This window comes from Dunckerocampus dactyliophorus, chromosome 2 (assembly GCF_027744805.1).
Source record: "Dunckerocampus dactyliophorus isolate RoL2022-P2 chromosome 2, RoL_Ddac_1.1, whole genome shotgun sequence".
Classification (NCBI taxonomy): domain Eukaryota; kingdom Metazoa; phylum Chordata; class Actinopteri; order Syngnathiformes; family Syngnathidae; genus Dunckerocampus; species Dunckerocampus dactyliophorus.
The window spans coordinates 17,019,391-17,042,161 of NC_072820.1; the positions used below are offsets into that span (position 1 = coordinate 17,019,391).

The 22,771-nt window shown below is 41.9% G+C and overlaps 1 protein-coding gene across 2 annotated transcripts in view; it reads left to right on the top strand.

Moving 5' to 3' along the window:
• Positions 1 to 22,771, top strand: part of cacna1eb (calcium channel, voltage-dependent, R type, alpha 1E subunit b) — a 66,446-nt gene that overhangs the window by 25,763 nt on the left and 17,912 nt on the right. For both annotated transcript variants that reach the window (XM_054758420.1, XM_054758429.1), the window contains exons 7-27: positions 773 to 931; positions 3,800 to 3,990; positions 4,843 to 4,946; positions 5,034 to 5,149; positions 5,658 to 5,711; positions 7,159 to 7,239; positions 7,326 to 7,535; positions 7,635 to 7,747; positions 7,868 to 7,980; positions 8,096 to 8,227; positions 8,361 to 8,430; positions 9,801 to 9,918; positions 10,119 to 10,186; positions 10,298 to 10,365; positions 12,566 to 13,318; positions 14,553 to 14,767; positions 14,843 to 14,975; positions 15,046 to 15,175; positions 15,727 to 15,786; positions 15,869 to 15,975; positions 22,660 to 22,756. In XM_054758420.1, coding sequence (XP_054614395.1) covers positions 773 to 931; positions 3,800 to 3,990; positions 4,843 to 4,946; positions 5,034 to 5,149; positions 5,658 to 5,711; positions 7,159 to 7,239; positions 7,326 to 7,535; positions 7,635 to 7,747; positions 7,868 to 7,980; positions 8,096 to 8,227; positions 8,361 to 8,430; positions 9,801 to 9,918; positions 10,119 to 10,186; positions 10,298 to 10,365; positions 12,566 to 13,318; positions 14,553 to 14,767; positions 14,843 to 14,975; positions 15,046 to 15,175; positions 15,727 to 15,786; positions 15,869 to 15,975; positions 22,660 to 22,756 — 3,092 coding nt within the window. The remainder of the gene's footprint in view (positions 1 to 772; positions 932 to 3,799; positions 3,991 to 4,842; positions 4,947 to 5,033; positions 5,150 to 5,657; positions 5,712 to 7,158; positions 7,240 to 7,325; positions 7,536 to 7,634; positions 7,748 to 7,867; positions 7,981 to 8,095; positions 8,228 to 8,360; positions 8,431 to 9,800; positions 9,919 to 10,118; positions 10,187 to 10,297; positions 10,366 to 12,565; positions 13,319 to 14,552; positions 14,768 to 14,842; positions 14,976 to 15,045; positions 15,176 to 15,726; positions 15,787 to 15,868; positions 15,976 to 22,659; positions 22,757 to 22,771) is intronic.

Below are 22,771 nucleotides of genomic sequence, written 5' to 3' on the forward strand. Positions count from 1 at the left end.
TCCAGCATGCACATATAGGATACTGGATATTTTATCCAGCTTTAAATACCTGGAAATAAAAGCTGAAATGTCAAAAGTTTTCAGTCTACAGCAAAAATAAAGATTTGACCTCAGTGTTTCAATACTTTTGAAGGGCACTGTATCATATCAGACAAACATCCATCTATCCATTGTCTATGCCGCTTATCCTCTTTAGGGTTGCGAGGGTATGCTGGAGTCTATCCCAGCTGACTTTGGGCAAGAGGCGGGATACACCCTGGCTTGGTCGCCAGCCAGCAGAGGCACATATAGACAAACAACCATTCACACTCACATTCATACCATACATACATACATACATACAATTAACCTAACATGCATGTTCTTAGAATGTGGGAGGAAACTGGAGTACCCAGAGAAAACGCACGCACGGGGAGAACGTGCAAACTCCACACAGAGATGCCCAGCGGAGATTCAAACCCAGATCTCTCCGATCTCCTGACTGTGTGGCCTGTGTGACTCTGTGCTAACCACTCAGCCACCATGCGACCCTAACAGACAAACAGACAGTATACAAATGTATAAAGCAATTGATGTGTTAACCATATTATATGCAGTGTATGTATGAATCACAGTGCAGTATTTTGCCAATTGCTGCTTTCTCTCTTCATTTAGTTTAGCATGACAGCATGAATGCAAACACCACTGTAGGGTACTGTTGGCCATTGCAAGCTAAAAATGTGTTATGTTGTGCACAGCAAGTACACTGAAGTAATTCTGTGTTTCCCCTTAGGCCTGCAGATAGTGCTGAAGTCCATCATGAAGGCTATGATCCCGCTGCTTCAGATTGGCCTCCTCCTCTTCTTTGCCATCCTCATGTTTGCTATCATCGGCCTGGAGTTCTACAGCGGGAAGCTTCACCACACCTGCCTGCCATCTGTTGACATCCTGGGTGGGTACACTTCCAATGTGGTTTTGTGGCCCTTGCACCGCAGGTGTTCCGAATATTGTGTCCATTAGGTTACTGCTCATATCATGTCACATCATCTGTTAGAAAATGAAACACAGGAGAACAGTTTGGATGTAGCGCAATGGCAGTGGGCGTGCACATGTTTTTTACCAGCAGCACGTGTCCTTGCATAACCAAAAGAAGAACTGTTTTGATTATGTCCTTGCATGCCACGGTCCATTTTGCAGTTCCGATTAATTAACAAGAACTCCTCTGTGCTTGAAAGCATTTCAATGAGGTGGTATTTGAATCATTTCAGCGTTTAGGTTCTACCGGTTGGCAAGCTGATTGATATATGTCTGATACACACCATCGCGCATTCATTTCAGATCTCCCAGTGTTGTACGGTCATCTCTCGCCACATCGTGGTTCGAATTTCGCTGATTCACGCTATCACGGTTTTTAAAAATATATATTAATTAATAAATCATGCTGTTTTGTTGTTGAAAAATAGGCATATTTAAGCAAAGGTTACATATGTTTTGCATAACTGAAGCGTTTTCAAGTATAAAAATGGCTAAATGAACCAAAATAAAAATATAAGGCATTCAAAAGAAGTATTCAAAGCAGGGTTTTTGCTACATGTAATGGATGCTGGCGCAGCGCCACGGTAAAATAACAGCTGCCACACCGATGTTTGTTTTTTTTTTACGTGAAAACAATGTTAAGTAATACATTGTATGAATGGACATGTATTTTACAGTAAATCAGGGGTGCCCATTTCGGTGATCGCAAAGACAGTGTGGGTCGCGTGGTACCCACATCACAACCGTCACTTTATAGATGTCATATGACATCAGTCGGCTGACATTAATCCCCTTCTTGATTTGCTCTTGTGCTTCGCCGGCAAAAAAAAAGGGAGAAAAGATATCAGCAGGCACACATGGATAACACAACTTTCATCTTTATTATTCCAATTACGGATAAACTAACTTAGCGGTAAGATGCCTACAGTGGTGTGAAAAAGTGTTTTCCCCTTTCCCCTTCTTATTTTTTTGTGTGTGACGAGACAAAAGTTGAACTTTTTGGAAGGTGTGTGTTCCATGACACCTGGCATAAAAGTAACGCCGCATTTCAGAAAAAGAACATCATACCAACAGTAAAATATGGTGGTGGTAGTGTGATGGTCTGGGCCTGTTTTGCTGCTTCAGGACCTGGAAGACTTGCTGTGATAAATGGAACCATGAATTCTGCTGTCTACCAAAAAATCCTGAAGGCGAATGTCCGACAATCTGTTTGTGACGTCGAGCTGAAACAAAGTTGGGTTCTGCAGCAGAACAATGATAGATCATTTTGATTGTGTGCACCCCTGACATAAGTACATGTACAATGTACATAAATACTCATATTAATACTAAATATATACAGTATATTCGCTATGTTTAGAGGAGGTAGATCTTTGTGACATGGTTATATTACAAGTAGCCCACTGGCTGAAAAAGTGTGAGCACCCCTGTGCTATATAGATACATGTATAGCCTATTATTTACATATTGACCGCAATTAGTTTGAAATAAAATATCAATTACCAATATCAAATAGCATAAAAACTTTTCACTACACCTTAATTTGAAAAACGTGTACCGGAATCTCCGTTTGCCCTGTTGGCACTTGACAGATAAGGAGCGGAAGTTAAGTTAATTAATGCATTTCTTGTCCAAGCATGTGAAAATGACCCTAATGTTGACATTATTACCGACAGTAAATTTAAATATTAACAAAAAACTGCCACAGTGACGCAGCAGCAGCACGACACAGCAGCGGCAGTCCGCCTCCCACACAGCCCACCACCACAGCTTAAAAAAAACCCTAGGAGAAACCCTGCAAAGGCTTTTATGAGATGTAGTATTCTACACTGGTCACTATGGTAATGGTAATGGTTTGTTTTATTTTTGACATGCATATATGTTACATTGGAACACATCACATATTACAATTCACAATTTCACATGTCCAAAAAGTAGTAGGAAGAAGCAAAGCTTATTTAATCCTACCCCCTTTCCATTTCACAATACATTTGTTCTAATACATTTGTTCACTTCCTGTATTCAACATGTACCCTTTACCAATTCTGAAATAACATAAGAAAATGATAAGGCAGAATAACAAATGTGTTACAATAGGAGTTAAGGTTTGAGTTTTATTTTCTGTCTTAAATGGCTTATTTACTCTTATTTTTTCTATTATATTTGGTAATACAAATTAAAAAGGTGATTATAGGGGTGCTATTTCATGTCTGTAGGGCTCTAATAATGTTAAAAACCATATATAGACGATTGTAAACAGGTTTTCTATGCTCTAACTATGAAAATATTCCATTTCTAAATAAGAAATCCTACTTCGTGGAAATTCACTTGTTACAGTTGGGTCTGGAACCACTTAACCGTGATATACGAGGAAGTACTGTACTGTTGGTGAAGAGCTCCCTCCCACAAAGTTCACAACAGTTCACATTTTTTCATTCATTTTTTAGTGCGTTAACAAACTTACCAAATCTTGTCCTACCCCCCCAGGGACAGTGAGAAAGTGTCCCGGTGTTGTCCGGTTCACAGCAAATCAAAGTAGACTATGCAGCAGGCTAATAAAAAAGAAGCTGCAAGCCGCAAATCGAGATGATGCTCTGTTAAACCAGCCAGATGGAGGAAGCACTGCAGGCTTACGGGGCGTTAATGTATACTGCATGCTTCTTGTTCTGCTTGTGTGTCGTTCTGTGTATGCTGATAACACCATGGAGGTCAGCAACGCTCCATGATTATTTTCCACCACTTGTAACATGAAGGTGCTCTCTTTGTTGTCTTTTTTTTTGCACAGACAACGAGACAGTAGACTCATCCGAGTTGGCGTTTGCATGTGGTGTGAGGAAGTGTCCTGAGAAGTACGACTGCAATGACACCTGGATCGGCCCCAATGACGGCATCACGCAGTTTGACAACATCCTGTTTGCTGTTCTCACCGTCTTCCAGTGCATCACCATGGAGGGATGGACGGCCGTTCTATATAACGTAAGTGCACACTGTACATTTTTTTTAATTTTTTTTCATAGTATTTATTTAATTATTATTTGTATAAAATATATTAAATATTTGTAATTATAATAAATGTGCAGTTAAATTATTCTAATACAATTGTGTATATAGTGTATAAGTATAATTATTGATAACTATGTTATTATATACTTTTCTATAATGTATTTAATGCAGAGCATGGACTTTGCTCTCAAATGTGTATAAATACAGATGATAATAGTGCTGTTTTTGGACTAATCTCCATGTGTCCTTCCTTATAGAATTAATTTATAATATCTTGTTTCCATTTCATATTGAATACAGAGCTTTGATTCCATTGTGAAAATAATGTGCATAAATACTCATGTCTTATTATTCTTGTAGTGCTGTTTTTTGAGTAATTTCCTTATTTGGGAGATATCTTATTCCTGCACCTGCTGCCACTCTCTCCAGGGTCAGCATCAGCCCCTAGTATACCATTTAAACGGTCGAATATACTGTACTTGACTGGCATAGGCCAATTTGGGCCACAAATAATAGTGCTTCAGGTCATTCTGGCGAGCAACAATTGGCTGTGTAAATGTGTCACAAGAACAGGAACAAGAATCCTGTTCCTGCTGGCTATCTGTCTAGGACTGTCTGTGACTGCCTGAGTGGCTTTGGGGCACAAGTGGCTGAGTAAAGGTACCACATTAACCAGAACAAGAATTTGAATCAATTCTGTGTTGCTGTGCCTGCTAGCTATCTCCATTTTTATTTCAGTTTGAAGGTTTTGTACTGAATAATGAATCATTTGTGTTATCTCTGTGATTTATATTATTATTGTTACAAAAGCAAATGTCATTTCAGACTAATGACGCCTTAGGCTCCACATGGAACTGGATGTACTTCATCCCGCTCATCATCATTGGTTCCTTCTTTGTGCTTAACCTGGTGTTGGGAGTCCTGTCTGGGTGGGTGTGGCCTCCCCCTTCCTATGTACAGTGTTTTTTTTTTAGTTTGTTTTGCGGATTAAGGTTCTCTTATGCATCCCTTTGCAGAGAGTTTGCCAAGGAGAGGGAGCGGGTAGAGAACAGGCGGGCCTTCATGAAGCTGCGGCGCCAGCAGCAGGTGGAGCGAGAATTGAATGGCTACCGGGCTTGGATTGACAGGGCAGGTACTGCAATCCTCAGATGCTTTTTTATTGAGACAGTGGTGGCAATAATCAAAAATGGACATACAAATAAATGGACACACTGTGTGTCAGGAGTCTGCTTGGTTGCACACACAGTCACTATAATGGCGTCTGCACTGGGCGTCTCCCACGCAAGTAGAGGGTGAGGAAAAGGTGATACTGACTCACTGACTTAAATTTGTGCACACGTATACATGCGAATTGCGTTCGCCTGTGTGCTTATTGGCTGTTTGTGTGTGTGTGTGTGCCTGTGTGCATGCATGCGTGTGTGTGTGTACCTCCATGTGGGTGAGAGTGGGAAGCGAGAGTGAGAGATATTGCGAGGACTGAAGAGAGAAGAAGAGCTCTTTCTCTCAACACAGGGCCACACAGGTCTCTGAATGTTTACATCAGCGCATGCGTGGTTCCTGAAAAAAGACATCAGGACTGATCAATGTATACTTCCATGTTTATATCTATGCATAATCTCTTGCTTTTATTTCCATTACAGAGGAGGTAATGCTAGCAGAGGAGAACAAAAATTCTGGGAGGTCACCATTAGATGGTAAGGTCATATGATCATATGATGGTATGATCGCCACTGTGTTCAAACTTATATTGCATTTTTTCAATGTTGTTCTGCTTAATAGTTTGACTTCAAACTGCTGGCAATCACAATCACTTGTTAAACTCCAAAAGCCTTACAAAAACTAAGTAGATAGGTGTTTAGAGAGCTATGTTGCTCTTATCATCACTGTCCAATGAAAGACATGTACAGATGAACCTGTTTATGTTGACGCTTGTCGGACTGGCTGACTGACCTTGACGTAAGCGGTTGTCGACATAATCAAAACCGTAACAAGCCAATGCTTGCTCATTTACTTCTTCCAACGGGCACAAAAACAATAACATAATGATTCAGAATTCATAATCATAATATCATAATAATAGCATGGATTACCTTTGGGGCCTTAATCCACTCCAAGATAAAACTCAACTCTGAACCCTCGACTTCTCCTCCTGTCCTCCACACATCCGGAACACATTTATTGCAACACACACAAGCACAAGTCTTATTTCTTGAAGTCTTAAATGTCTTATTTTCTCAGTGTAAAGGTGACTATAGGGGTGTTATTGTATGTCTAGAAGGCTCTAATAATGTTTAAACCCATATTTAGAACTTAGACTGTGTTTCTGTGCTCTAACTACAACAATATTTGATTTATAAATCCTAATTGCGGAAATTCACTTATCACCGTCAGGCCTGGACTGTGGGATTTCCTGCTCAGAGCATGCAAGCCACACCCAACATAACACTCACACGCAGGAAAAGGTGACGTGAGCTTCTCTAAAAATGCGTGTATGCGCGCATCCTATTCGTATGTGCCTGTGCATGGGCCGTGAGTGAGTGACAGCCATTACCGCCACTCCCCCTTTTCAGGCAGAACAACAAATCTCATTCATTTTAACTTTTTAATTGTGAAGAATATAGACATTTTTTGTACAATCTGTTCTCTGAAACTACTATCTTATATATTTTGGGTGAAAAAAGTTTAATTTGGAGCCAAGGAGTGATAGCCACTTTAAGTGCTGCCTATAAGGCTGCAGAATCATGTGATTTCTTCGCACCAATCAGTATAAAACGTTAACAATCCATCCATCCCTCCATCCATCTTCTACCGCTTATCCGAGGTCGGGTCACAGGGACAGCAGCCTAAGCAGAGATGCCCAGACTTCCCTCTCCCCGGCCTCTTTGTCCAGCACCTCCTGGCGGCTCCTGAGGCGTTCCCAAGCCAGTTGGGAGACATAGTCTTTCCAACGTGTCCTGGGTCTTCCCCGAGGCCTCCTACCCTACCCTATAGAGGGTTTTAAAAAATAAACCAATTTCCAAAATTACATCAGCTTTTTGCTAATTTTATTTTACAGAAATTAAACAGAAAGCCTTGCATAATTTTACTGACATCCAACAATTAAAGGCTGTGTTAAAGCTGATTTTTTTTTTTTGTCTAAAGTTCTAAAGAGGGCGAGTAAGAAGACAGGTGCACGGCGAGGAGCCCCGGGTGACGACAAATACACAGACATGTCCACTGCCAGTGAGTTCAGCTTCTTCCATTATGTCATCTTAATTATATTGCATGAATTGATTGACCCCTTTTTCCCCCCTTCCTTGTGATGGCAGGTATGTCCCGCTCCAGGATGAACTTCCGCAGCGGCCGCCGTGGTCCGGCGGCCTATCTGCGGCGCAAAGAGCGCATGTTGCGCATCTCTATCCGCCGCATGGTAAAGACGGACACATTCTACCTGATGGTGCTCAGCCTGGTGGCTCTCAACACCATCTGTGTGGCCATTGTCCACCACAACCAGCCCGACTGGCTCACTGTCTTCCTCTGTGGGTCACACTTCACCACTTCTTGCTGTTCAAAATCACAAATCTGGCAGATGGCATTCTATTTTGAGTATATGGATTTGTTTGTTTTCTCCTCGCCAGACTATGCAGAGTTTGTGTTCCTGGGGCTGTTTTTGGCTGAGATGTTCTTGAAGATGTATGGTTTAGGCTTCCGCCTCTACTTCCATTCTTCTTTCAACTGCTTCGACTGTGGCGTGAGTGAAACATGTCATTTGTGGCTCTAGGAAGGACACATATTTATAACATAAAAAATCCATTTTGCATAATAGGGGACCAATTTTTAAGATAATAGTATTTCTTCGTCCTTTTTGCAGGTTATTGTCGGCAGCATCTTCGAAGTGGTGTGGGGATTCTTCCGACCCGGAATGTCATTTGGCATCAGTGTGCTGAGGGCGCTGAGACTCCTGAGGATTTTCAAGATAACCAAGTAAGTGGGACAGCGACATCATGTCTCTCTGCAACAGGCTTGTGCAGTACTAGCACCTTTTTTTAATTGGTGATTTAAATAGGCCCAAAAAGCTTGTCTTTTTCCCTCTTGCCAGATACTGGGCCTCTCTCAGGAACCTGGTTGTGTCGCTCATGAGCTCCATGAAGTCCATCATAAGCCTGCTTTTCCTGCTCTTTCTCTTTATTGTGGTATTTGCCCTGCTGGGGATGCAGCTCTTTGGAGGACGGTAGGGAGATCGTCACTCCTCCATCACTTTACAGCATTAAGTCTGAATGGATGAAAATAGCTCAACATCCTTCTTCCTCCTCCTTGGTCATATCTGACCCCATGCTTTTATGTTTCCTCTGACTACCCTCTAGGTTCATCTTTGAGGATTACACACCCACCAACTTTGACACGTTTCCAGCTGCCATCATGACAGTGTTTCAGGTTTGAACCACCATCACCTCCTCCCCCTCCTCTCCTCCCTATTCTGCCTGCTCCTCCATGACACATAGCACCCTGGAATATTTCTCACCCGGGGCGCAGATTAAACAACACTGCTCGCTTGCTCTCCGCCCCCCGCCTCCGCTGCCCACCCACACGTCCATGCACACATATGCAGCATGAACATCAGAAGCATGAGCCGAATCCACCGTCAGCTCAGTCACAAAAATGCAACCAAGCCTATTATGTTGTTTACTTGTAGCTGTTTACAGTACTAAATACATGCTTTTGCTTTACAAAGACAGTGCTCCTTTTTTCAAGATTTAATGTGACCTTATTTTATCACGTTTTGGGCAAAAGCAACAAAATAAATCGCGGCCACATGGAGCATGAATTGTACGGAAGGCGACAGACCCTGCATAGCGCTGATGGTCACGTGACCCAAACATAATGCAAAATCAATCGCTTGAGCTCATTACAGCGCCTCTGTTTATCTGATGATGTGGAAATTCAAATATTCAAATACAAATCAGTGGCGAGCGGTGCATTCCATACCTGGGCCCTCAGGCCCTGGGCAGATCAGATTGACATAGCAACACAGAGAAGATGGAGTCTGATTGAACAAAAAAAATACATACACATACACTACTGGAAGCAGAGCAGCCGAGAGGCCCACTACTTAATGAATATAATCAACGGTTGGGAATAAATTAATACAATTTCATGAAACAAATACTAGAATTTAAGTTGTAAATGTCAGTCAGCGCTTCTGATAGTGTTTAGGCCAGCAGAGAAGCCTTTGCTGGCCCATATCCTCACAGGGGTCGCAGGAGTATGCTGGAGACTATCCCAGCTGGTGAGGGCGGGGTAAACCCTGGACTGGTCGTTCAGTTGCAGGGCACATATAGACAAACAACCATTCACACTCACATTCATACCTATGGATCATTTAGAGTCGCCAATTAACCTAACATGCATGTTTTTGGAATGTGGGAGGAATCTCCTGGCTGGACTACACACCAGTCATACAAATATTTTCTTTTTCATCCTGATTTCTGATTTTAGCCGGGCCTTGCAGCAAGCATCTTAAAAAACATCTTAAACAACAACGCGTATTTCTGTAACCGTTCCATATCTGTTTTTGTTTTTGCACATTTTGAATCAACATCTATCCTGTCTCAACAAGTTGCTACACTAGATGCGGGAATGCAAACATACAAAGCAAACATCACATACAATTATGATCTCTGTGAAAGTATCAATCTAACTTGACTGTTTTCGTTACATTGTGCAGGTCTATCAAATTAAGTGGTTGGTGAGGCTATGTCATGCATGATATATTAAAACTAAGTATTCTGCACATCTCCTTTCAGATATTGACAGGGGAAGACTGGAACGAGGTGATGTACAACGGGATTCGCTCACAAGGAGGCGTGCAGTATGGCATGTGGTCATCCATTTACTTCATTGTCCTCACCCTGTTTGGAAACTGTATCCTTGTTGACAACATAGCACAAGTGCATCATGTTGAATTAGCAATAATCCCTCATCATTGCAGAGAAAAGTATCAATGTACCTCTACATTGTGGAGCGGAACACAGAAATAGTCCAGTATAGTAAGGACAGGACATGATAGCTGTGTTCAAACACGAAGTCGCAAAGATTTTCCTTCTTAATCATCTCTCTGACAGACACTCTCCTCAACGTCTTTTTGGCCATCGCTGTGGATAATCTGGCCAATGCGCAAGAGCTGACAAAGGTTTAATCTCCTCAACATTTTACTGTTCTTTTTTCTCCCCTCCTTTGAACAACACGCAGCTTAATGCACCACTTTAATCAATCAGACAACGTGCCTGTTCATTTTTGTTAGGATGAAGAGGAGGAAGAGGAGTTCTTCAACCAACGGTATGCCCGAGGCAGAGATGGCTTAATATCTGAGTAAGTTAAAGGTTAACGTAAACAAATGACCATGCCGGGATGAGATAACCATGAAACCTCAATGGCCTTGTATAATTTCAGAGATCTACTTATAGCATCTTGTGTCAAATTTTGATGGAATACAGATTTAGAGAGTTAAGTTGACCCTTTTTTTTGCCATTTTGCAAGCAGGTGTTGAAAATGGTCCCAGGATGCCTCTCTATGAGCCAGTAGAAATGAAAAGTAGGAGACTGAAGCAAGTATTCCGAAGTATTCCTGTAAATGTTTAGGGTTAAAAGTATGACACTAAAAGCCATGTAAAGGCTTAAGACGGCAGATTGTTTCACCACTATTTACCTCTGTTGGTACCTCAGCCTTTGATTGGTTATGAACTTTTGGCCTGGCAGTGACCTGATGGCTTTCCCTCAGGTCTAATCATCCAGTAAATCGGGTCAGAGGTACTTTGTCTCACTTGTGGCTCTTTAGTGGGAGGAGACACACTTTGCAATGTGTCGTCGAGTTCTGGCTGAGATATCCTGGTAATGACTGCATGATGACACATCAGAAAAACTAGCCCCCTTTTTCCAAAAATCTAAACAGTGTCTCATCCAAGCATGGACATGGCTTGCTGGAGGGCTGTGCGCATTAGTTTTGCATGTTTTTATGATACTGTACGAATTCACAAGTACTTACATCAGTTGACAATCAACAATATGGCAACTCACATGCAGAGCATTAAGAATTTGACCATTGAATTGAATTAGTTTCATTTTTTTAATGAATGTGTTTAATTTTTTTTTTTTTACGATTCCATTTTTGTTAATTATAGTGAACGTCCCATAACCATTCACATAAGCACAAATTCAAACCTAAAATGATTTTGATTAACACTACTTCTGAAATGAACAGTATATAAAATATTTAGTTATTATATAAATTGCAACAGTATCTTTTAAAACTAACATTTTTTTTTGTAAGTGAATCAATATACAGTCAAATTAAATATTTTTAAGCACATTTAATGGACCCAAAGGTGTTCATAATTAAATGAAATAGCCTAACTATGTAGCTTATAATATAGTATATGGCATTATAGTGTACAAAAATAAAACCCCATCTAAATCCATCAAAACTATATATTTGCATAGACTGCTGTGACTTTCTAGTTGTGTTGTTTGTTTGTTGCATATATGGATGTACAAGATAATTTCTGCTGCATTTTATTCTGTTTTGCTGGTTCCATCATGTTGTCTCGTTTTATGCCTGTTGTAAAGTGACACTGGCTAAAATGGCAATATATTTACCTTACAAGCTATGATTATGATGGTAAATTGTGCTAAGGAGATGACTTGATCATCATAAAGGCCATATTTTGGACTGTGTCACCACTGTTCTGTGTATATTGTAAAATTCTAATGTCTTGTTTTCAAATAATCACTCATTTATCACATGGACAACAACCGAATCAGAATAACAGTAAGTAAAAACTGTATGCATCTGTCTTCTTCTCCAAAATTCCTCCCTCAAACGATTGTTGAGATTCTGTTCTGATAGATTTTTTTACACTATGCTTTTTGCGTTAATCCTGCACTATTCCCTTTTGTGGTCTTGTGGGTTTTTTCACGTATTATCTCTCAGGTAACCCCATTTTCTTTTTGGATGCTTTTAAGTTATTTAACCTCGAATATTTCACATATGTTTTTGCATTGCAATGATTTTCTGTCATCACTTATGTGACATTTTTGATTCCCAGAAAAGGCCTGACCTTTTTCTGGCAACTTTCAGTTGTTGGAAGCTTTTATTTTCTTGCATATCTGGTATACTACATGAACAGTACTTTTGAATGTAAAGCAATTGTCTGACCTTTTTGAAAATGTGCTTACTTGCTTGCTTTTATTAGTACATAGTGGATAGTAAGCCAGTTAGCTTAGCAGAGGGAAACAGCTAGCTAAAATTAGGTCACATATTTACAGTCTAATTTTGTTTGGAGACATTTATCAAAGCAACCAGTAATGCAAGTTATCCAGCCCAGCCAAAACATCTACTTTTGAGGCTGAAGCTGACTAGCTATTTCTCTCTGCAGCTGTTCGGCCGCTCGCCTATGCTATGAGAAGCTTGTAGTTTCAGTAGACACTTCCATCTCCCAAAATGTCAAACTAATCCTTTAAAATTGTCTCGGTTGACGCTCGCCCATTGCTAACACAGCCATTGTGCTCTTTAGTGGCAGAAGAAGACCGTACCTATACAGGAAACGCGCCATCCACAGAGGTCGACCTACCTTCCCTGATGAAGCAGAAGGTGCTTCAGGAGCCATGGACGAGCAACCCCTCAACAGCTCTAACGCCTTCGCCAACCGCCGCGAGAGGAGGAGAAAAGTCAACATGTCCGTGTGGGAGCAGCGAGCCAATCAACTACGCAAACGGCGGCAGATGGCGAGCAGAGAGGAGCTATTCAACAGCCCCACGGAGGACACCATTGAAACCCCCAGTGCCCACCACGTGCCCGCACTGTCCCCAGAGGCCAGCCCCGGCCACCTATCCGAGTCCCCAATGTCCGTAGGGATGCCCCTACCTGAGCCCCCAATGTCGATATCCATCCCCATACCTGAACCCCCGACAGCCGAGCCTTTGGTCAACCTCTCCGAGGAAAAAATAGGGGGGGCCAACCACCGAACCACAGGTGGGGGCCGGCACAGGATGGCTCGCAAGTTCAGGCCCAGTCAGGGGCCAGAGGAAGGGGCCAGGCACCGACGGCACCGTCACCGCGAGGCTCGCACTGAGGCCAAGAGCCTGGACTGTACGCAGACGCCACATGATGTGCCGCTAATCAAACGCTCACTCAGTCAGGAGAGGAGGATACTGGATGAGAGGGAGGAGCACGAGGAGAAGGACAAAGTGGAGGTGGAGGGCGAGGCGCTCCAGGATTCTGGGATGTGTATTGTCAACCCGTACGCAGACGTTGGAGAGGATGGAAGGTACTGTAGCTATCTTTTACCCAAATCCTACTTTCGTATCCTTGACATCCTTGACTTTTGCCACTTGCAAAGATATCTGTAACCTTTAACCTTTGTACCATAAATTCCGGTGTATAAGCCATACCGGTGTATAAGCTGCACCCACTAAATTTAGAGGAAACAAAAGATTTGTACATACAGTATATAAGCCGCACCAGACTACTGCATAAGCCGCAGGTGTGTAGCTATGTCATAAAATGGGATATTTAGTGTCCTGTGGGGGTGCTCCGGGAGTACGGGATTGGTGGCGCGCTACTATGTGCCGTTCGGTCCTTGTATAACCGGGCAGGAGCCTATTTCGTTTTGCCAGTAGTAAGTCAAGCCTGTTTCTGGTGTATGTTGGCCTCTGCCAAGGCTGCCCTTTGTCACAGATTCTGTTCATAAATTTCATGGACAGAATTTCGAGGTACAGCTAAGGTGTTGAAGGAGTCCAGTTTGGGGGCCTTAGGCGCTTGTTACTGCTAGTTGCAGACGATGTGTTCCTTTTGGCCTCATCGGGCTGTGACCTTCAGCGTTTACTGGGGCGGTTCCCAACTGAGTGTTAACCGGTGGATCTATGTTCCCACCCTCACCGATTGTCATGAGCTTTGGGTCGTGACCGAAAGAACAAGATCGCGAATACAAGCAGCTGAACTGAGTTTCCTCCCTAGCGTGGCTGGAGACGGGGACCTGGACTTCCATACTGACACTGCTACCCCCGTGACCTGGACCCGGATAAGTGACTCAACTAGAGCGACAGAGTTAGCAAACGCAGAGAAAGGTGGCTTCGCTGGGCTTTTTGGTTGTTTGCTGAACTTTTTTTGCTGTTATGAATTATCTTGATAGTAGTGTTTTCTGAAATACGTTCTGAAGTGTACGAGATGTCACGAGAACATGACCACATGTTAGCCGCACCGCTGTATAAGTCGCAGGGTTCAAAGTTTCAGAAAAAAGTAGCGGCTTTTGTTTGGGTTTAGTTTTTAGGTACAGTGTTGTCCAAACTTTGCTGTGGGGGCCGCAGACTGAAAAATAAATCATCCATATTTTACCTTTTTGTTGTAGGTGAATTCACACTCGCACCTACGTGCTGCACTTTGGACACCCCTGGTGTAGATTGTACTTTGACAAAAAATGTAGGATTTTAGGATGTATTGCAAACAAATACATGTCATGCCTGAGTAATTTTGTCCCACCTGTGCATGTTCCCCTGCCTCAGGATGACCGACATTCCCGAGCCTCCTCAATGCCAGCGGCTGCTGGAGTGTCAAACCGTCCCCGTGGAGACGGCCCTGGAGGCAACCGAGTTCACCGTGTGTGCCCTCGAAGCTGAAAACCGCACAGGCTCCCTCAACCGTGTCAAGTCCAACCTCGAGGGTTGTGTGGCCATCGAGATGTCCACACAGCCACTGCTGGAGCTCACGCCCATGACAGGTTGCATTTGATTGGGTATTCTCTAGTGGACGCAAGGTTCTTGTCCATGTCCAACTTGACCTTTCTGGGTTCTAGTGAACAGTAAAGAGCTGGAGGCCTACCAGTCTGAGCAGAGAAACAGGGAGGAAGACACAGAGGAAGAGGAACCTCCCATTCCCCCCAAACATGTTGCTCCAGACAGCATGTTCCTCTTCAAAGCCTCCAACCCGTAAGATGCTTAAAAGTCCTACTATATTCACCATGACGCAAAAGCAAATTCTCGTTTTTGGCCTCCACAGTATCAGAAGGATCTGCCACTATGTTGTTAATCTGCGCTACTTTGAGATGACCATCCTCCTTGTGATTGTGGCCAGTAGCATCGCTCTGGCCGCTGAGGACCCTGTGTGTACCAGTTCAGAAAGAAACAAGGTAAAAAAATTGACAGTAATTGTTACATTAATTACAGTTTCAGTAATTGCAGTATATGTATGACTATGTCACATTTACACAAAAACAACCTGTTATTCACGACAAAGTTTTGTGTTTCTTAAAAGTTTTACATGCAGATGAACTGAAAATATTGTAATATGCATGCCAGGTCAGTAGAAGGCGATGTCACTTCTTTGCGAAGAAACACTGCACATCGTTGTCAGGTGCAAACATTGAACCAAATTGTTTTCAAAGCCTTCCAATTTACAGTTTTAAAATTGCATTTATCATTTATCTAATAAATGAACTCACAATAATAAGAGCACATAAAACTAAACTGATATAAAATGATTTACCCTTGACACGTGAGCATTGTGCTGAAGGAACTGAGGAGTGCTTTTTAACATTCTCAACAGTCCTTCAAGTGTAAAAATAAGTTAACCACTATCTAGTAAACAAATGCAAATTTGGTATTTGCCCTCATCTTGGATGACATGCAGCATTTTTGGTTGTCTAAACACTTGTGTGTCTTCTCATGCTTTTTAACCTAGGTCCTCCGTTATTTTGATTATGTCTTCACTGGAGTGTTCACCTTTGAAATGATCATCAAGGTAGGCACTTAACAATATTTACTGTAAAAACACCTCCATTACATGACTCACAATGCATCTTTTGCGGCATTCGTCCTTCAAGATGATTGACCAGGGCCTCATCCTGCATGACGGCTCTTATTTCCGAGACATGTGGAACATCCTGGACTTCATTGTGGTGGTGGGAGCACTCATTGCCTTCGCTCTGACGTGAGTCACCATATAGTGCTGCCCGCCCTATGACTAACACAGTGACTCACTGCACTAATCATCAGTGACCATGCACTGTGGTTATATATCACTTTTCACAGCAGTGGGCCTCAGGACAAAGGTGCCCGAGTCCAGTATCCTTGGGCTCAGCAGTGGAAGCACAAAGTTGCATTTTTGTTCAATATGATTGTGTAATTATTTATGTCGTCTATGAGTCTTAACAAATAACTTCTGGAACTTTTGTGTTGTACCGCTATAGCACATGTTGATTTTTCTCTGTTGTGACTTTATAACTGTGTCTCTCTCCTTATGCCTCGCAACTCTTTTTTTTCTCTGTTGTTCCTGTGGATTTTGTCTCTGTGGGGGCACCCAGGAATGTGATGGGGTAAACATTTACTTAAGTCACACTAAGCGCTTACTGTCATGAAGCACTTACTGTCATGTGCTTGGTTTTTTTGGTTGTTTTAAAGCATTGCTTTTTGTGTGTGTTTTTCTTGTTGTTGTCATTGCGTTTTCTAGAATCTCATACAACGATGCACACACCGGCCGTTTTATTAGGTACACCTGCACACTCTAATGTTCTCTAGTGTTCCTAAATGTTCAGTTTTGATTGATACTGTCAGGGCAGTATTCATTTATTCAGTGGCAGGCAGTGCATTTGGTAACTGGGCCTTCACTGGGGACTTACTGTCCAGAATTTTCCTTGGCAGAGACTGTGAGGGGCAGTATTAAAAAAGAAAATAATCATATACATTTTCATATGTTGCCATTCAACCTGACTGGGCTTCAAACAACAGTACCCTGTGCCAAGCGCTGTCGTCATTACCCATCATTACGCCACATAAGCAGTGGTGTGCAGAGGAGGTGTTTTAATAGCGAGCTTTGTAGGCGGAATAAGTGTGTCCCACCCATTTCGTGCATTAATGAGCTGCTTCTTTTTATCTGTTTTTATATCTTTAGAATGCACAGAAAAGAGAAAGATGTATTCATGTCTTTGTGTTTGCCTCTAAATTCTAATATTTTTCTTCCATTAAATTATATTAATATATTCCCTACAGTCAGAACAATGATGAGGTGATAGAAGAAATGAAAAACATTTATTCGTATCTATCTGTGGCAGCGTCAAAGAAAGTTATGTATAAGTTTAACTTTTGCATTTACATATTTACATATCTACGTCATTTAGTAGTGTGTTTTTTGGCTGCATTGCTTCCAGTAGTGTATTTTTTGTCCAATCAGATTTCAGCTTTGTGCTCCCATGTCAGTGTAATCTGTTCAAGGCCTTCAGAAGCAGTAGTGCTGGCCCCTGTCACATACACACTATTGGCAATGGGCTGTTTTTTTTTTTGTCAGACTTCTGATTCACCTCTCAGGGCCAGCTTGCAGGCCCCCAGGTTGATCAGAGCATAGTGTCAGGCCCCCAGTCCTGATTGGTTGATCAGAGCACAGCTCTTCGACAAGCTAAGTTACGCCCACAGTGGCTGATTAAGGAGGAGAAGTTGACACCTCTGGTGAGTAGATGCATTTTATTTTAACATTTTAGGTTTTTGTTGTGTTATTAGATAAATATTGATTAACTGTGTCAAATGTCACAGAGGGTTGGCATTGTCTTAGTTAGCGCTTTATCATCAAGTCATTCTATTTACGCTCGTTATATTTGGCTGAACGCCAAATTTACAAGCACCTGCGATCACCAGTGGAAGTCAGTGCTCCAAGTCAGCAGAAATGAATGTCAGGCGTATTAGTATTGGAAGATAACAGGTTAAGTGGGTGTCTTTCTTCATTAATAATAGTATTGTGAGTAGAGGAGATCTGTATTCAAAGTAATAGACGTGTTTCTTGCATCATGCATTTATTTGGTAGTCAAATATAAGCACTCAACAAAGTATCCACTGCACGAGCGAGAGGGCGTGGTTGTCCACGTCTGTACCGCCGTGCAATGACAGTTTGAAACCTGTAGAACCCTCCACAATGGAACGCAACCCCTGACCAGCTACAAAGACATGAAGAAAGAACTTGGGCACACTCCTGCCTCACCTAGCAACACTTCACCTTCCTGGTTAAACAGTCATGGGTGTCCAAAGTATGACAAAAGGGCAATCTGTGGGCCATGGCTCATTTCAGAAATAAAATAAACAAAAACCTAGCAAAAGTGGAGAAATAGAGCAAAAAGTCATTATGTAACTAGAACCCTAAATTGTTGATGCTCATAACTAATAAAAACATAAAGATTTGTCTTTAAATATATACAGTATATAACTCTTTTAGCCTTTTAGAAAATGATACATATCAAAGGGGCTCCCCTGGACAGCCCTGACAGATAAGACAAAAGCAGCGAGCTGGCATTGTTTAACTGCAAGCTGGAACTATTAATGTTGCACCTCAGCCAATAAGGAACTTACATACTTCCTAAGTTTGTTTTTTCAGTGACTGATTGGTGTAGTGCAGTGGTCACCAACCTTTTTGAGACCAACATCGCTGGTCTCTGCTGTGAACGCCTCAAGATGTATGCCCCCTAAGGATATATACAGTACGTATATACAGTGACGCAATGACAAATGAGCCACAGGCCACAGATCGCCCCTGTGCCAGACTTTGGGCATCCTTACTTTTGTGGATCTTCATCAGGGTCGGGCTTGTGGTGTCTGCTCCATGAGCAAACCACACTCTATTGGGCTTGTTGTCATGGGCGAGCGATAGTGGTTGAGGAGAGAGGGTCTGGTCAATGTGTTACAACAGTCAAACCTAACGAGCCACGTCTCTGGCGCTCAAAGATTTTTTTGGAGGTACACGTCTATGGAGTTATATCTGTGCCTTAAGAAAAGGCAGCTTGTGAGCCACATTAACGTGCAATAATTACTGTTGTGCGCTCTGTCACTCCCTCACTCTCAGCCTTTGCAAGCTGCTCGCTCAACCTTTTTGCTTGCGGCGAGGCGAGCCGGTGTGTGTTTGCTGGTACCTCCGGCCAGGTTTTGGGGACTGGGTTCCTGGCTGGGGCTTGCGGGTCGCTGCCTGGAGAGCCATGAAGCATATGGGCGAGTTCAGTGGAAAAAATGCGTGGCTGTTGGTCGCTCTCCAGGAGGGGAGGCCACTGATGTGATATTTTTTTTCTAATATTCTCGCAATTGACTGGCCAAGTCCCAAAGATCGACTAGTGCAGTGAGCTCTTCAGCCTCCTTGTTGCGACACGCCGAGGTCTGATTTTTTTTTTTTTCAATACCGAAGCAGAAGAAATGTGCGTTTTCTAAAAGACTTTGAAATATCTCACTCACCGCTAGTCCGTGAATGCATCTTAGCTGCGTTCTGACTGCTGAGCAAGGGCAGAGGGGTGGGGTCAGTTTGTTTGGTCAGTGAGACACGAAAAAGATGTCTTGACAGTGTGCTACCCCTGTGGTAATCTATCCATAACCATGAAAGAAAAGGAAGAAAATAGAGAGTTTAATTCTGAATGGATATATTCCTTTGCCTTCACTGCCACTGCTGGCTTGCCCACCCTTGTGCTTAATGTGTGGTGAGAAATTACCAAACAACAGAAAATGTAATGTTGAAAAACATTTTCAAAACAAGCACTCAGCTTTTTCTGAAAAGTACCGAACTGCAGATGAGCGTAAGCGAGCAATTTCGGAACTACTAAGGAAGGTTGAGCAGAGCAAACATGCTTTCAAAAAGTGGATGAAGGCTACAAACTGGACTCCAGCTGCATTCTGACTGCACTGGAGATCGTAACGAGGAGGAAGCCATTCACAGATAGAGAATAAATGAAAGGATCGTTCACCAAAATATCACAGCATCTCTTCTCTGAATTAAAAAAACAATAAATTATTATTATTAATTATTCAGAAAATTAAAGAATTGCTCCTCCCTGCAAAGACAGTCATGAACAGGACCAACAGAATGGCAGCAAACATCACCAGTAGGAAAACTGATGACATTCATTTGGTGCAAGCATATGGAATTGCCTATGATGAGTCAAGTGATGTAAACGATATCGAGCAGCACACGGATAGGCAGATACGTGAACTCTTTTTTAATATTATGTTAAAGTTGGCTAGGTTTTCTGATTGGCTGGCGACCAATCCAGGGTGTACCCCGCCTCTCGCCCAAAGTTAGCTGGGATAGGCACCGGCATACCCGCATGACGCTGAGGACAAAGGGCATAGAAAATGCATGGATGGACAAACACGGGAACAACTAAAAAAAGCCGTCATAGTTCAGTGTTTACATTATTTCAGTAGGCCTACACAAGCACTCTGCACTTTTGTTAGATTAATTCTGTTGTTGTAACAGGTAAAATTTGAAAAACATTACAACTTTTTAAAGTTTACATAACGATCTACATCTGACATAGCATTCAGGATTTAGTCAGTACAAACCAGTACAACAACAAATTAACTTCTGAAGACATTCAAGATATATTCACTTTACCTAATTAAGTTTGTGTGTGTGCGCGAATGCGAATGTGAGTAACTTTCGTCCATGTTCCAGCTGTCTGGCGCTCACAGAACTTTAAGCTACACCCTTGTTTGTTCTTAAACCTCATTAGATATTAGTAGATGCCTTCAATGCGGTAGATTCTGGGGGAACATTTGTTGTCTTGCTGGAAATTATATAACAATGGTCACGTTATTTCAATACTATGGGGACACATTTTACTCAACACTCTCACTGAAAATCTCAAGTATTCTCAAGTCATCGGACGAAAGTCCGAGGCATGTCTCGGGTCATTGATGTCACATGAGTCCACACTCGAGTCCACACCTCTGTTAAATATAGTTGCTAGGTTGCTACAATACCATTATTAATGAAGCAAGACACGAATTTCACCCTTTATCTTCGAACACATTGTCACCGATACCTTTGACTTTTATTTCTGCGAGTAAATTCAAGCAGCAGTACAATAGTATCTGGAGCAGTTCAGAATCCATATTTATCAAATAACATGAGAAAAACATAAAGCTGAAATAAAATTCATCTACTCAACAGATTTCTCAATTTCGCCTCCTCCATCAGTCCTTTGTAGGCGTAACTTGGCTTTTCAAACAGTTTTACTATGATCAACCAATCAGAGGACGGAAAAATGTTGACATCACTGTGGCATTGATATGGCAACATATAGAAGCTGAAATCTGAAAAAAAAATTAACATACACAAACTTGGACGCAGTGCAGTCAAGAAACATTCAAAATGAATACACAGTGTTCCCTCGTTTATCGTGTGAGTTAGGTTCCCAAAATAGCCCGCAATAAGTGAAATCCGTGAAGTAGCCAACTATACTTTTTTTTACAATTATATCCGTTTTAAGGCTCTAAAACCCCTCACCATACACTTTATACAAAGACAGGCAATAACATTTTCTCACTTTTCTCTCTTCTTTAAACACTCTCAAAAAAAGTTCAAAACTTCGTTTGAATTTTAATGATCGACCTACAGGTCGGACACAAGAAATTAAGTCACTTGCATGTATTTCACTCATGTGACCGTGCCTTTTCATCCTGGCGTGGTTCCACTGTACTGTAGCGTTTTTGTATCCTTGTTAAAACATATTGCTGCAGTTCTCCTCATTCATTTACAAGCTAGCAAGCAAGCAAGCTAGCATGACACAGGAGACACGGCAGGGCAGCACAATCGAGATTGAGTGAAAATGGTTTACATCCAATCAGGACGCAGAAAACAATGGAAAGACGAGACAGGGAAGAGAGAGAGAGACATTCAACATCCCACAATGTAATTGTTCATAAAGGGCCAGGCTCGGCCTGTAACAGCGTTCATATGCTGTAATAAAAAAAAAGGAAGCACTAAAAAAATTCTGTGAATCCGCGAAAGGTGAACCACGATAGAGATAAATATATAGATGCAACAGTGAAACATATACATAACTTTCTTTGACGCTGCCACAGATAGATACAGATATTGTTTTTCCCCACTTCTTATCTCATCCTTGTTCCCAAATGCTGGTGTCGTGTGTGTGTGAGAGCATAAAGGTGAGGTTGGATGACATTATGTTTGTTTTGACTGCAAGTGTTCGCTGGTTGCACTTACCATTCACTCCTACCAGGTAGAATGAACCAGTTTGCATTTTTGCAAGGTGGGTGTAGGTAGTCTCAAACAGTCTTAATTTAATTAAAGTAACCTCAGCCTAATTAGTTTTATCTTAGCATTTACAAAGTTGTAAACATTTAAATCACAGAAACAAATCAGAACTTTACAAAAGCCCAGCCCCCATCCTTGGCGCCCTGGTACAACTTTGCCCCACCCCCTCTAGACACCATTATAATAAACTCAAAAATGAGCATCATCATCTTTGTAAATGCAGACTTGATGCAAAACCTATTAAATTGTGCAGGTGTGCATAATTAAGACCCCTCTGATTGTTAAAGACGTATAAATCATCACAAGTTTGTGATTTTTGTCCTCAAACCTCATAACACTGATTGTTTTTTTGAACCATAAATTTTCTAGAATTAAGCACAGTTTGTCCATTCAGGCCTGTCAGTGAATCATTGCTACTTTGTGTGTGCAAGATAAAGATCGTTAAAAGGTATCATACATGAGATTTCATTGTCGTTAAGATGTGTTTTTTTTGTTCCTTTTATATATTTTATTGTTATTGGTGTGTGTCCTGGTGCACTGATTAAAAACCGCACAAGCTTGGCCTTAAATGCCACATTTCCACGCTTTGAACAGAAACAACAAAGGCCGAGACATCAAGACTATAAAGTCCCTCCGTGTCCTGAGAGTCCTGCGACCTCTTAAGACCATCAAGAGGCTTCCTAAGCTCAAGGTAAACATTCGCACA